Source organism: Calliphora vicina, chromosome 3 (assembly GCF_958450345.1).
Source record: "Calliphora vicina chromosome 3, idCalVici1.1, whole genome shotgun sequence".
In the NCBI taxonomy this organism is placed as follows: Eukaryota; Metazoa; Arthropoda; class Insecta; order Diptera; family Calliphoridae; genus Calliphora; species Calliphora vicina.
The window spans coordinates 110,840,798-110,856,211 of record NC_088782.1 but is presented as its reverse complement, the minus strand read 5'-3'; the positions used below and the strand labels follow the sequence as shown (position 1 = coordinate 110,856,211).

Below are 15,414 nucleotides of genomic sequence, written 5' to 3'. Positions count from 1 at the left end.
AATAAAAAAAATATATCTTTAAACTATTTAAAACCTCAAAGGATTTGCTTTTCATATCTTTTAAAAAATTTAAAATCGCCTAAGAAATAATTAAATTAGCGAGCTCTAAATGTTGGAATATTTTCAAAATTTCAAAAATAGAAACAGGCTTTTCACTTAGTTTTGTAGCACAGTGTTATTAATGACTATTAAATATTATTATCATAATTAACTACTAATACCAATCAATATCTTTGAAACATAATTTATCTATTCTAAAAACATATGTCTGTCTGTCTAACTGTCTAACTGTCTGCTTGATAGCTATATTGAAACTATTCCATTAATTCCTTAACTTCGGGTGTGCGAAATTGTCCAAATTCTGTCAGGACCCTACGATGTGGATGTGTTTTGTAATACATGGCCAAGATATGTTCTGACAGCTGTTGCGTTTCGCGTTGAACCTGGGTTTTAGCGCGTGTTTGTGGCATAGCTATAAAGCCCATAAGCCAAGACTTTTTCAAATGGTTGAGATCTTCGCTAAGTTGTTTGATTTCTGTTTGATTTTGAGTTGCGGCCCTTTGGGGCACATGCAGAGGATCTAGTTTGAGAAACTCGGTTTTTAAGTATTTTGATTGTAGCGTTACGTTCTCCTGGCGGTGATAGCGTATGCATTGTGTAAGACTTTCGATTTCTTTTAGGGCCTCATGGGAGCAAGAGGTCAGCGTTTGGGAATTGGAAGCCAAGCAAAGTTTTAGATTTTCTTGGGCTTTCTCTAGCAGCTGTAGTTTGTCGTTGTTGTTTTGCAGAGAAGTTAGGAATTTGATTTGTTGCTGCTGCAGACCCTCCAGCAAATCTTCCATTTTTTGTGAAACCAACTGTAATAATTGCTCTTGGTCTTGCTGCTGCTTTTGTAGATTCTTTTCGGCCATATCCTTGCGTATTTGCAGTTCGGAAAAGTCATTTTGTTTCAGTTTGGCCATGTATTTAAGGGATTTGATTTCTTTATCCTTTTCGCTTAGCTGATGCTGCAAATGTTTGGTTTCATCGTAGTGCTTTTTCATTTCGCCGGCCTGCTGTAGAATGGTTATCTCATTGGAGCGCACATACAAAGTGTTGAGATTAATGGTTAAAGCCTTTTCACTGTCCTTAATAAATTGCTGGAATTCATCCAATTGTTCCTGCAATATCAAAATGGAATTGTGGAAAAATTCCACCGGAGAACGTTGAAAAGCCTCCGGGGCCAATTTGTTGCAATTCAAATTCACAATGCGCCACAAACGTTCATGATCAATGGCTATTTCATTGGTATTATCGGTTTTAGAGGAATTGGCTATGTCCTTGGTGGCTTCTCGGGCTGTGGAACTTAACAATTCTATTAGTTTACCCAAGTGATCATTGCGTTCGTGCAATCTTTGCAGCTGAGGCCACTGCAGAGTGCTATAGCTAACCGATTTGGTGGGCAACTTGCGCTGCAGCTGTTTCAATTGCATTTTAAAGGAGCGTGCATGTTCCATAAGAAATTGCATGCTGCAAAATGAATCGGTCTGCTCATCACCCAGCTGTATTATGGTATACAATAGACCTGCATGAGTATTAACACAATCCAAGGCCACATCATAGACCTCTATCAGACTTACATACAGCTTTTGTTCGTCCAGCAGTTCACCTAGATTTTGGGAAGCAAATAGATTATTTAACAAAGTATTAAAAAAGCTGGCCGCTCTCTCCAAACCCTCCACAGGGGAATTCTCATCCAATAGACCCTTCTTGAGCAATTTCAATAATTCATCCAAATGCCTTTCTTGGCTCTCCATTTCGCCCCTATAAATGGCGGCATGTGTGCAGATTTCATAGTCACAGTGATTCAAAGCAAATTCCAATTGCAGCAAAATCATTTTAAGCGAACGCAACAGATACAAGCATCTGGTTCTAAAAGCAAAACGATGCACGGAATAACCCTCAAATATGGCATCTCTGCCAAACTCACAAGATGCTGGAAACTTTTCGTGTATACCCGAACATATAATATCGATTTTCTCCATGCATCTTTGCAAAATAATTAAAATGAGTATGACATCATAGGCGGCTCCTCTCAGCAATAATTCTTCGGGTAAAAAGGCTTTCAAATACTCGATTTGTAGCTGGAACATTTTCAGATCCACAGAGGAGAGCTGCAACTCCAAAGCTCTGCCATAGGCTTTGGTGGAGGCAAAGACCTGTTGGAAATCTACTCCCGGCATAAATTCTGGATTGGAGGAGATACTGTTCAGCTCTTCCGATGTGGATACCGTGGCTGTTGTGGAAGCTTGTGTGGTTAGATTAACCTGTTCTCTGATTTGCTCTCTTTCATTGAGTGTCTTAACCAAAGCTCTAAATTTCATTATGGTGCAGTCTCTTTCGTATACCGTCTCCAAGGCTGTATCTTTCTCCTGCTGCAAAGTTCTTATATTGGTATTAAGCATTTCTATTTCTTCCCTGAGATCTCTTTCCAAATCCTGATTACTTTCTATCAACTGCTCATGTATCTCCTCTAAAGCTTCTAGCTCATTAACCTCTTCTTCCAACAAACGCACCCTCTCCTCTAATTCCAGCTTGGCATTGGCCAAATTGGACACCATAGTTTCAGCTCCTAAGGCAGCATCCACCTGCTCTCTTAGATCTATTATATGAGTCTCCATAACATCACAACGTTGGGTTAATAACTCTTTGGTTTTTCTTAATTCCAATATTTCTGAACTATTAGTTTCCAGCTCTTTCATGGCCTTTAAGGACTGCTGTTTCTCCAAAGTTAATACATCTCTTAGCTTGATGACCGTCTCTCTTAGTCGTTGATTATATTGCTCCAATTTCCTAAGCTCACCCACTGAATTATTGATTTCCTCCTTATTAATGGTATTGTTGTCGTTGCCCAATAGCATGCGCTCATTTTCGGCCTTTAATATCTCCACATCCAAAGCCAATTCCTCATTTTGTTCTTGAGCAATTTCCAGTTCCAACTGCAAAGTTTCGGCCTTCTCCTCGGCCATTTCTTTATCCAAGGTAAGCAGTTCTATATTTTCAGCCGCCTCATCTAGTTCTCTTTGGTATTGGCCCTTGGCTTCGTGTAATTCTCTTAGCTCCTGCCTTAGGCGCTGCAGTTCTCGTTGCAAGTTGGTTTGTTGGTCCATGATGCGCACCTTGAATTCCACTAATTGTTCATTTTGTAAACGCAAACGTTCCATGTCTTGCAGTTTTCTTATATCCTCGGTTTTTTGAGATTTTAATACCTCAATTTCCTTATTCAACTCCACGATTCTGGCCTCCAAGTGTCTGTTTTGCTGCTTCAGATCCTGTAAATTACTGGAGCTAGAATTTAACATCATGGTGCTAAAGGTAGGCGACCTTAAGGGTTGTCCCGGTGTAAATTGGGGTCTTAAAATCTCTAGAAAACCGGTTTCCACAAAAGAGCTACGTTTGGCACAACAAAATGTCTCCGACGGACTCATGGAGGTTTTGCTGCGTTTGGGAATTAAGGCGGGTGGGGGCCTTAAGGTGCGACATGGTCCCGGTACCACCGTTTGCACCAACGACACTTGACTGGTGCTGGGCTGCAAAGGCGTCACCTCTTTGGGTTGATTAATCTTGGTAGTCTTGAGTAGATTGGTAGAAGTGGGCTGTTTGGGCACCTTCTTCAAATTATTACTGTCCGTTAATTTCGTGACAGCTGCCGCCGTTTTCTTGGGTGTTTCCTTGGTTGTTTTCACTGACGTCTCCATGCTGTGGTGTGTTTCCTCTATAACATTGGCTTTTTTCATTATCAACTGAGTGGGTCTTACAAAGATGCCATAGTTGGCCGGACACTTGAAGTAAAATGTACCCTTGACGGTGCCATTATTTTTGCCACGTTCCTCGTTGAGTATGACACCAATCCATTTGCCGGGGGCGAAATTCGTTGTACCTATGAAAGCAATACGGCCCTCTAAATGTTTGCCAGCTATTTGTACGGTTTGACCAACTTTAAAGTGGTGCGTTGGTTGGCTGCTATTCATGATTCACTGCAACAATAATGCACACACATCGCTCTGATGTTTGTCTTTCTATCTTTTCTATTGCGTTATTCTAAAGCAAAAAAATTGGTTTGGTTATCAATCAATTTTATTCATTTAGATTAAGTAGTCAATTGATTTTTTTTTTGTTATTTAGTTAATTCTTTTAATATTTAGTGGTTTTTCTATTAAATTTTATAAATTTTTCACTTCACGAAATGTTTTATAAGTAAAAAGTCACAAGGCGTTAGTATCTGCAAGATGGCGACTTCGTTAAAACTGACGTTTCTAACTGTATATGTTAATGGGTAGGTGTTGGTGTGTGTGTGTGTGTGTGTGAAAACTTCATGTTGTTGCTTCGTGCTTTTTATGCCTCTCTCTCTCTCTTAAAAAACAACCAACCTTAAATGTATGCGTACGAATAGTAGTGGAAGCCAGAAATGCAAGAAAACTTTAAAATTCAACCCAGTCAACATTTAGTTGTTAAAGGGTTATTAAAGTTTGAAATCAAAATAATCTTAGTGCCGGTTTACACCATGATTTTTACAAAGTTTCTTTTGGATTATAATAAAATGTTGTAGAACTCTCATTCTCTGTTGCAATCTGAACAATAACAGAGAGAGTTTGATTCCATATTGCATAAATTTTAAGAACTTCGTTAAAGGTAAATAAATGACTGCTCTAGTTATTTAGCTCACCACACCAGTACTGGTTCAATCAATTAACATTTAACTATCTCTGAATGTAAATAACCGATCATATTCGGCTCCAAATGCCGCTGGTCAGATCAATGGCAATTTTACTCTCTCTCTCTCTCTTAGTTGCCAGTTGGTTGCTAATTTTGGATTTTACTCCAGAAGTAGTAAAATCAATTGTTATTTCAATGTCTCTGTAATCTGCTCAATAGATTAGAGAGTTTTCAGTATGAAATTGTATTTAATTTTGATTTAATGGGCTGTTTATTTAACCTTTTATAATAAAGAGTGAGTTAAACAAAACTTATACACACTAGTCCAGCCAAAACTTAACACGTTAGCGGTCAAAATGGTCAAGTACGTGAAAAAATAATTAAAAGTTTTCAAAAAAACACTAAAAGCTCTGAAGGTTCATCGTCACACTATTTCCAAAGCCATTAAACAGTATAAGGAAGACTTGCACATTGAAGGAAAACCCGGATTAGGCGAACACTTCTATCAGAAAAGCAGCTCGTAAAGTTAAATGCTCTGTTACTTTTGTGTGCAGAGCCAAAGCTAATGCTGGGTGGAAGTCATATAAAGTTTAGAAAGTTCCAGAAACTTCCAGATCGCAATGCGTTAAAGAACTTATAAGCAAAAGTACAAGCGAAAAAATTAAGGTCAAATTTTATAAAAAAAAACAAGTAAGAGGCCTATATTTATTGGTAAAAAAAAAATATTTTTTTTCAAAGTTTTTGAAATTTTTTTTTGTTTTTTTTTTATTTTTTAAATTTAAAATTTTTTTTTTCTTTACTTTTTTTTAATATTTAGCGAAAAAAAAAACTTTTTGTGAAAAAAAAATTCGGGTTAAAAAATATTTTTTCCCATTTTGACCCATTATAGGTCCAACTTAATATGGTCTTATATACGTCGTTGCAAAGGTCTTTGAAATATCTAGATATCCATATTGTCTATATTAATGACTTAGTAATCCAGATATAAGTAAAAAATCGAGGCTGTCCTGGTTTTATCCTTATATCTCAGCCATTTGTGAATCGATTTTCTCGATTTTAAATAGCAATCGAGCCGGAAGAATTTGCCGGAGATATTGATGTATGAATGAATGTATGTAAGTTATTTGGGGGCTTCGGAAAGTTGATTTCAACAGACAGACAGATGGATGGACAGACAGAAGGACATGGCTTAATCGACGCCGCTATCTATAAGGATCCAGAATATATATACTTTATAGGGTCGGAAAATTATATTGTGGAAATTACAAATGGAATGACAAATCTTCTCACGAAGGTGAAGTTTATAAAAAGCTAAAATTGTACTTTAAAAAGAAAATACGATTGAAGTAAATCTTGGACTTTATAAAGAACTACAATTGAAGGTACAATTGGACTTTAAAAAGACATACGATTGAAGCTACGATTGAACTTTAAAAAGACCTGCGATTGAAGCTACACTTTGACTTTAAAAAGACCTACGATTGAACCTACGATTTGACTTTAAAAAGACCTACGATTGAGGTGAAAATTGGAATTTAAAAAGACCTACGATTGATGCTAAAATTTGATTTTAAAAACCCCTATGATTGAAACTTAGAAAGACCTACGATTGAAGCTACAATTTGACTTTAAAAAGACCTGCGATTGAAGCTACAATTTGACTTTAAAAAGACCTACGATTGAAGTGAAAATGGAACTTTAATAAAGAACTACAATTGAAGCTAAAATTTGACTTTAAAAAGACCTTCGATTAAAGCTACAATTTGACTTTAAAAAGACCTACGATTGAAGTGAAAATGGAACTTTAAAAAGACCTACGCTTGAAGTCAAACTGGGGCTTTAAAAAGTACTACGATTGAAGCTACAATTTGACTTTAAAAAGATCTAAGATTGATGCTACAATTTGACTTAAAAACTCCTTCGATTGAAGCTACAATTGGACTTTAAAAACCCCTATGATTGAACTTTAGAAAGACCTACGATTGAAGCTACAATTTGACTTTAAAAATACCTACGATTGAAGTGAAAATTGGACTTTAAAAAGACCTACGATTGAAGTAAAACTTGAACTTTAAAAAGCCTTACGATTGAAGAAAACCTTGGACTTTAAAAAGACCTACGATTGAAGCTACAATTTGACTTTAACAAGGCCTACGATTGAAGTGAAAATTTGACTTTAACAAGACCAACGATTGAAGTAAAACTTGGACTTTACAAAGCCCTACGATTAAAGAAAAACTTGGACTTTAAAAAGTCTTAAGATTGAAGCTACAATTTGACTTAAAAAAGTCTTAAGATTGAAGCTACAATTTGACTTTAAAAAGACCTACGATTGAAGCTACAATTTGACTTTAACAAGACCTACGATTGAAGCTACAATTTTACTTTAAAAAGACCTACGATTGAAGCTTCAATTTGACTTTAAAAATACCAACGATTGAAGTAAAACTTGGACTTTAAAAAGCCCTACGATTAAAGAAAAACTTGGACTTTAAAAAGTCTTAAGATTGAAGCTACAATTTCACTTAAAAACTCCTTCGATTGAAGCTACAATTGGACTTTAAAATGACCTACAATTGAAGTAAAACCTGGACGATTGATGCTACAATTTGACTTTAAAACCCCTACGATTGAAGCTACATTTGAATTAAAAAATTCCAAAATGGGACTTTAAAAATACCTAGGATTGAAGCTATAATTTGGCCTTAGAAATACCTACGATTTAAGTCAAACTTGTACTTTAAAGAAACTTACGATTTAATTCAAAATAGAACTTTAAAAAAGCACTACGATTGAAGCTACAATTTGACTTTAAAGAGACCTACGATTGAAGCTAAAATTGGACTTCAAAAAGACATACGATTGAAGTAAAACTTGGACTTTAAAAAGAGCTATGATTGAAGTGAAAATTGGACTTTAAATAGACTTACGATTGAAGTGATAATTGAACCTTAAAAAGACCTACGATAGAAGCTAAAATTTAACTTCAAAAAGACCTACGATTGATGTGAAAATTGAACTTTACGATTCAGCTAAAAATCGGACCTTAAAAAGACCTATGATTGAAGCTAAAATTGGACTCAATAATACCTACGATTAAAGCTAAAATTACACTTAAAATGCTGAAATTGGACTTCAAAAAAACCTTCGATTGAAGTGAAAATTGGACTTTAAAAAGACCTACGATTGAAACGAAAGCTATAATTTGGCCTTAGAAATACCTACGATTTAAGTCAAACTTGTACTTTAAATAAACTTACGATTTAATTCAAAATATAACTTTAAAAAAGCACTAAGATTGAAGCTACAATTTGACTTTAAATAGACCTACGATTGAAGCTAAAATTTAACTTTAAAAAGATCAAAGATTACAGCTAAATACGTAATTTAAAAAGACCTACGAATGGAGCTACAATTTTACTATGATTTGATTAAATTTCAACTACAATTGAAGCTAAAATTGGACCTAAAAACACCTACAATTGAAGCTAAAATTTTACTTTAAAAAGTCCTATGATTGGAGCTAAAATGTGATTTTAAAAAGTCTTTAAAATTTTGGATTCAGACACAGTTCTTTATATTGTACAATATTAGCTTCATTTTAGCTTCCAATTTTCGATTCAATCGTAGTTATTTATATTGTCCAATTTTAGCTTTAATCATAGTTTAATCTCAGTTCGATTTTCGTTTCAAACGTATTTGTTTATAGTGTCCAATTTTAGCTTCAAGCTTAGTTCTTTATACTGGCTAAGATTAGCTTTAATCTCAGTTAAATTTTAGCTTCAGTCTTGTTATTTATATTGTCCAATTTTAGCTTTAATCTTAGTTTTTTATATTGTCGAAGTTTAGCTTCAATCAGAGTTCAATTTTGGTGTCTTTATCCAATATTATCTTCAATTATAGATACATTTTGACACGAATTGTAGTAGTTTTTAAAGCTTTTTTTAAAATAAAGATTTTTAAAAATTTCTAGTTTTATTTTACCAAATAAAACTCTTAATTTAAATATTATTATAATAAATTGCTCTAATAACTTTTAATAATACGACAGTATACATTTTCACTTAAGCTAACAAAAATGTTTACTGCGCAATCATAAACAAAATGGACGACATCAAAGATACAGCATTCTTCTTTGGAAAACATAATTTTATTAAAAAAAAAATTGTAATTTTAAAACAAAAATTTCAACACCAATAGTTTTTAATTAAAATATTAATAAAATATTTACCTTTTTTTGAAAAGAAACTTAACCAATGTGTTTAAAACAACATAAATTAAAGGCAGTAATTTTGAACAACCAATTTGTGTTTTTTTTTTAGAAATTTTAATATTTTTAAAAGAAATTTTTTAAGCACTTTAATTTATATGTATGAATTTAAGTTGTTTTCTATAAATAAATTAATTTTGTTACAAAATTAAATAAAATTTTTAAATAATTTTTTTTTTAAATCAAAAACTTTCTTTTGATTAGCTTGCAAAGCCAGTAAAAAGTTTTAGTTTACAATTGTTGAAAAAATAAATTTTAAACTTCACATGCGCAAAAAACACTATAATTTTTCTTTTTTTTTTAAGAATTTTACGATTTTCACTTTTTACGACCGCATTTACGAGTATTTTAAAGTTTTCCATTTTCCTTATTCTTGCAGAGAGCAGCTTTTATTTGAAATGTCACTTTGGCAGCAAAAGATTTTCCTTTAAATTTGTTTATTTTTGTTTTAATTCCTTTTTAAAATGACATTTCCTTAACCAAGAAATGTCAGCCAGTTGCTATTTTAAAGTTTGTATTTTTTTTTTCTTTTAGCAGAGATTTGCGTTTTTTAATGTTTTAAGGACGAGTTACTGTTAACAACTACCGGCTGCTGCGCGTTCTTTACAAAAAAACTCTGTTTTTTAAATTTAATTTAAAAGCAGCATTTCATACGCTCTTTGCTACGCATCAATTTGATAAATAAATATTAAATAAAAATAAAAAACGGTTAGAAAAACAAAAGGACTCGCAGCACATATCGTTTCAAAAATCAAAAAACAACAACATTACATTTGAACACCCATACACTTACACATTTCCAAATCCTAAATCCCAAAACCTTTTAGAAAACGCACTTTTTTTATTTCCCCCGTTGACGAATTTGACGAAGGGGTGAATCCTCATAAATGACGGGCTTTTTTTGAGGATTTCTACAGAAGTATTACAAAAAACAGCCACACAATAGCAATAACAACAACAACAACGAGAAGGTTCACTAAAAAATCATCCCTTTCGCACTTTAAATTCGAGAAAAATTTTAAAAAATAATTGAAAGATGTGTGTAACAACAAGCAACAACAAATTTTTAAAACGGGTTGTTATTGTGCAATCTTCTCTTTTTCGTTTTACTAAAATAACAACAAAAATATTGCCTGCAAAAATTAAACACACACTCGCAAACACACATTCATTAATGCAGACAACTCTTTGTTTACCTTTACCGGCTTTTTTTGTTGATGTCATTTCTTTCTCTTCCTTCTTTCTCCTTTAAATTCTAGTGCAAGTTCACATATGAGTAAAGCAGGGCAGAGATGGAAATTGAAAGTTAGTACCTTTGGGTACCAAAAAAAAGGAGCAAAGATTGAAGCTAAAATTGGACTAAATAAAAATGAACGATTGAAAATGAAATTGTATTTTTTAGATTCAATCGTAAGTCTTTCTATTGATGAATTTTAGCTCCAATCGTAGGTCTTTACATTGATAAACTTTAGCTTCAATCGTAGGTCTTTATATAGAGATATTTAACTTCAATCGTAGGTCTTTTTGAGGAATTTTATCTTAAATTTTAGGGGTTTATATTGTTTAATTTTAGCTTCAATTGTAGGTCTGTATATTGAGAAATTTTAGCTTCAATCGTAGGTCCCTATATTGATAAATTTTAGCTTCAATCATAGGTCTTTGTATTGGTGAATTTTAGCTTCAATCGTAGGTCTTTATATTGATAAATTTTAACTTCAATCGTTGGTCTTTATATTGAGAAATTTAGCTTTAATCATTGGTCTTTATATTGAGAAATTTTAGCTACAATCTTTAGTAAATTTTAACTTCAATCGTTGGTCTTTATATTGAGAAATTTTAGCTACAATCTTTGGTCTTTATATTAATAAATTTTAGCTTCAATTGTAAGTCTTTATATTGATAAATTTTAACTTCAATCGTTGGTCTTTATATTGAGAAATTTAGCTTGAATCATAGGTCTATATATTGATAAATTTTAACTTCATTTGTAGGTCTTTATATTGAGAAATTTTAGCTTAAATTTTAGGGGTTTATATTGTTTAATTTCAGCTTCAATTGTAGGTCTGTATATTGAGAAATTTTAGCTTCAATCGTAGGTCCCTATGTTGATAAATTTTAGCTTCAATCATAGGTCTTTGTATTGGTGAATTTTAGCTTCAATCGTAGGTCTTTATATTGATAAATTTTAACTTCAATCGTTGGTCTTTATATTGAGAAATTTATCTTTAATCATTGGTCTTTATATTGAGAAATTTTAGCTACAATCTTTAGTAAATTTTAACTTCAATCGTTGGTCTTTATATTGAGAAATTTAGCTTCAATCGTAGGTCTTTTTATTGATGAATTTTAGCTACAATCGTGGGTCTTTATATTTAGAAATTTTAGCTTCAAACGTGGGTCTTTATATTGAGAAATTTTAGCTTCAATCGTAAGTCTTTTTATTGATGAATTTTAGCTACAATTGTAGGTCTTTATATTGATAAATTTTAGCTACAATCTTTGGTCTTTATATTGATAAATTTTAGCTTCAATCGTTGGTCTTTATATTGAGAAATTTAGCTTCAATCATAGGTCTTTATATTGAGAAATTTTAGCTACAATCTTTAGTAAATTTTAACTTCAATCGTTGGTCTTTATATTGAGAAATTTAGCTTCAATCGTAGGTCTTTTTATTGATGAATTTTAGCTACAATCGTGGGTCTTTATATTGAGAAATTTTAGCTTCAAACGTCGGTCTTTATATTGAGAAATTACAATCTTTGGTTTTTTTATTGATGAATTTTAGCTTCAATCGTTGGTCTTTATATTGAGAAATTTTAGCTTTAATCATAGGTCTTTATATTGAGAAATTTTAGCTACAATCTTTGGTCTTTATATTAATAAATTTTAGCTTCAATTGTAAGTCTTTATACTGATAAATTTTAACTTCAATCGTTGGTCTTTATATTGAGAAATTTAGCTTCAATCACAGGTCTATATATTGATAAATTTTTACTTCATTTGTAGGTCTTTATATTGAGAAATTTTAGCTTAAATTTTAGGGGTTTATATTGTTTAATTTTAGCTTCAATTGTAGGTCTGTATATTGAGAAATTTTAGCTTCAATCGTTGGTCTTTATATTGATAAATTTTAACTTCAATCGTTGGTCTTTATATTGAGAAATTTTTGCTTCAATCTTTGGTCTTTATATTGAGAAATTTTAGCTTCAATCGTTGGTCTTTATATTCAGAAATTTAGCTTCAATCATAGGTCTATATATTGCTAAATTTTAACTTCATTTGTAAGTTTTTCTATTGAGAAATTTTAGCTTAAATTTTAGGGGTTTATATTGTTTAATTTTAGCTTCAATTGTAGGTCTGTATATTGAGAAATTTTAGCTTCAATCGTTGGTCTTTATATTGATAAATTTTAACTTCAATCGTTGGTCTTTATATTGAGAAATTTTTGCTTCAATCTTTGGTCTTTATATTGAGAAATTTTAACTTCAATCGTTGGTCTTTATATTCAGAAATTTAGCTTCAATCATAGGTCTATATATTGCTAAATTTTAACTTCATTTGTAAGTTTTTCTATTGAGAAATTTTAGCTTAAATTTTAGGGGTTTATATTGTTTAATTTTAGCTTCAATTGTAGGTCTGTATATTGAGAAATTTTAGCTTCAATCGTTGGACTTTATTTTGAGAAATTTAGCTTCAATCGTAGGTCTTTATATTGAGAAATTTAACTTCAATCGTAGGTCTTTATATTGATACATTTTAACTTCAATCGTTGGTCTTTATATTGATAAATTTTAGCTTCAATTGTAGGTCTTAATATTGATAAATTTTAATTTCATTTGTAGGTCTTTATATTGAGAAATTTTAACTTCAATCGTTGGTCTTTATATTGATACATTTTAGCTTAAATTTTAGGGGTTTATATTGTTTAATTTTAGCTTCAATTGTAGGCCTGTATATTGAGAAATTTTAGCTTCAATCGTTGGTCTTTATATTGAGAAATTTAGCTTCAATCGTGGGTCTTTATATTGAGATATTTTAGCTTTAATCATATGTATTTATATCGATGAATTTTAGCTTCAATCGTAGGTCTTTACATTAATAAATTCTAGCTTCATTGGTAGGTCTTTACATTAATAAATTCTAGCTTCTCAAGCAGCAATTTAAAAAGGTTTGCGAGCAGCAGGATTTATCCAAGAGCAGAGAAATTGGGTACCATATGAATTGAAGTCGAGAGACTATGAAATACAATTTTGCATGTCCGAAATGAAGCTTTAAAAGATCATAATTTTTGCACCGAATCATTACTTTCGATTGAAAATGGTTCCATTACGATAACCCGAAGCGTAAGACATCGTATGTGAAGTCCGGTCAAACAGCCGAATCCACGCCAAAGCCAAATATTCATGGAGTTAATGTAATGCTTTGTATTTGGTGGGAGCAAAAGGGTCCCATCTATTATGGGCTGCTGAAATCTGACCAGACCATCACAGGGAACCTGTACCAAAAGCAACTGATACGTTTGAAGCGAGCATTGGCCTAAAAACACATGACATGAAACCGTAATATTCCATCATGACAAAGCTCGACCAAATGTTAGAATACCTGTTAAAAAGTATTTAGAATGATGTGGTGGGGAAGTTTTGCTTCACCCGCTTTATAGTCCACATCGTGACCCGTCCCATTAATATTTGTTTCGATAAATGCGGAACGTTCTCTCTGGGATACGTTTCACTTTGGCTTGATTCCTTCTTGGACTTAAAAGATAAGCAGTTCTTTTGGTGCGAAATCCATATGTTGCCAGAAAGCGGGAAAAAGGTCATAGCTAACAATGGCCAATACTTTGAATAAATTTATATTGTGTTTCAACATTTTTTAGCGATTTAACACACATTAGTGTGTCAAAATTGTACCACAAAACCCATCACTGTTTTTAACATTCAAATATATTTATGTACATTAGGGGGGATCTCTGAATAAAAAAGTCGTGGATGTTCCTAACTAAAATAAAAATTTTAATTCATTCTAAGACATCGTTTCTAAAAATTGTTGTCTTGGATTCAGTAGTTGGTGAGCTGGATCATAGAATAAAAATAAGCTTTTTAAAGGTTATTATATCTCGCAAAGGAAACATATTGTTACGAAAAACCATTATCAATATGAATTTAACGGTCTATAACGGCTGCTTGCAACATTCATCATGTTTATAAACATTTCCATCAGTAGAAACTTCTCTCTTATCAACAATGTTGATAACATGCTGTTATTAACATTGTTTCTAAGTATGACAGCTAGAGTGTCCAAAAAACCGGCAAATTTTAAAAACCGGTTTCCGGTTTAACCGAAAAAGTGTGTTTTTGAAAAAACCGATTTTGATTATTGTCTTTTAAAAAAACAGTTTCGGTTTTTGTCTTCAAAAAAAACCGGTTAACCGGTTTATATTAAATTTTTATTTAATATGAAAAAGGGCTCCATAAATTCATTTTTATGTGTAATGAATGTTCTTAAGTCTCTATCTTTATGCAATTATTTTATATCTTTTACGTAACATTGTCAAATGCTATAATTTTCTATAAAATAAATCAATATTTTTAAAAATGGTATCAAAGTTTTTAAGAAATATGTATATTTGAATGAGCTTTAGAAAATATATTTCATTAAAACCGGTTAACCATCTTACAAAAATCGGTTTGTCAAAAAACCGAACCGAAATAAAGATGAAAAACCCGGTTGACCGGTTTTCGGTTTTGGTTTTGGATACTCTAATAACAACATTAAATGTGTACATTAAATAAAAGCTCTAGGTGATCATTGGTGGAAATAGAACATTCTAGTTTTTCCATTAGATTATTCATGAGACTTCTAGATGGCACTGTGTAAATAAATGGTATCATCAGGTTGTGAGTGATACAGTATATCGTAAACGCTGTTAGAGTTTACATCAACTGTATTATCACTAAAAAAGATTCCGAGAAATGGATCCTCAAACAAATTAAACTTTAATTTTCGTTGGGAACATCTATATTTTACTCCAAGCCAACGAACCCTCCCTAATGTACATGTGCTTCATTGTCAATGGATTTTTTACAATTGTTGTTGTTACACATAAATGTGTATATATGTATTGTGCATTCAACACACTCATCATTCTCTTATTGTTGTCCTGCCGCAACAAATCCTTTACTAATGCGATATACATATTTTTTAGGTATTTTTTTATACAATTTTTATATAAAATTTTTCTGTTTATGTTATTTCCTCTTATTACGTTTTTTTTTTTAAATAAATCTCTCGTTTTTGTCCAGCTTGTTGTTATTGTTTTATGAGTGTGTTTGTAACGTCCTCTTTTTATAAATTTTTTTGTGTCTGCTGCTGTCTACACCGACAGGGGCCATATTAACGGTTACGGAAATGTTTGTCTGTGTCAGATGTGTTAGTTGCATCATTTATGG

General features: G+C 32.0%; 1 protein-coding gene across 1 annotated transcript; it reads right to left on the bottom strand.

The window, feature by feature from the left end:
* Positions 1–314: 314 nt before the first annotated feature.
* Dred (Dctn1-related) lies at positions 315–4,019 on the bottom strand. Its single transcript, XM_065506036.1, has one exon. The coding sequence runs from the start codon at positions 4,008–4,010 to the stop codon at positions 315–317; it is 3,696 nt and encodes a 1,231-aa protein (XP_065362108.1). The 5' UTR covers positions 4,011–4,019.
* Positions 4,020–15,414: the final 11,395 nt, after the last annotated feature.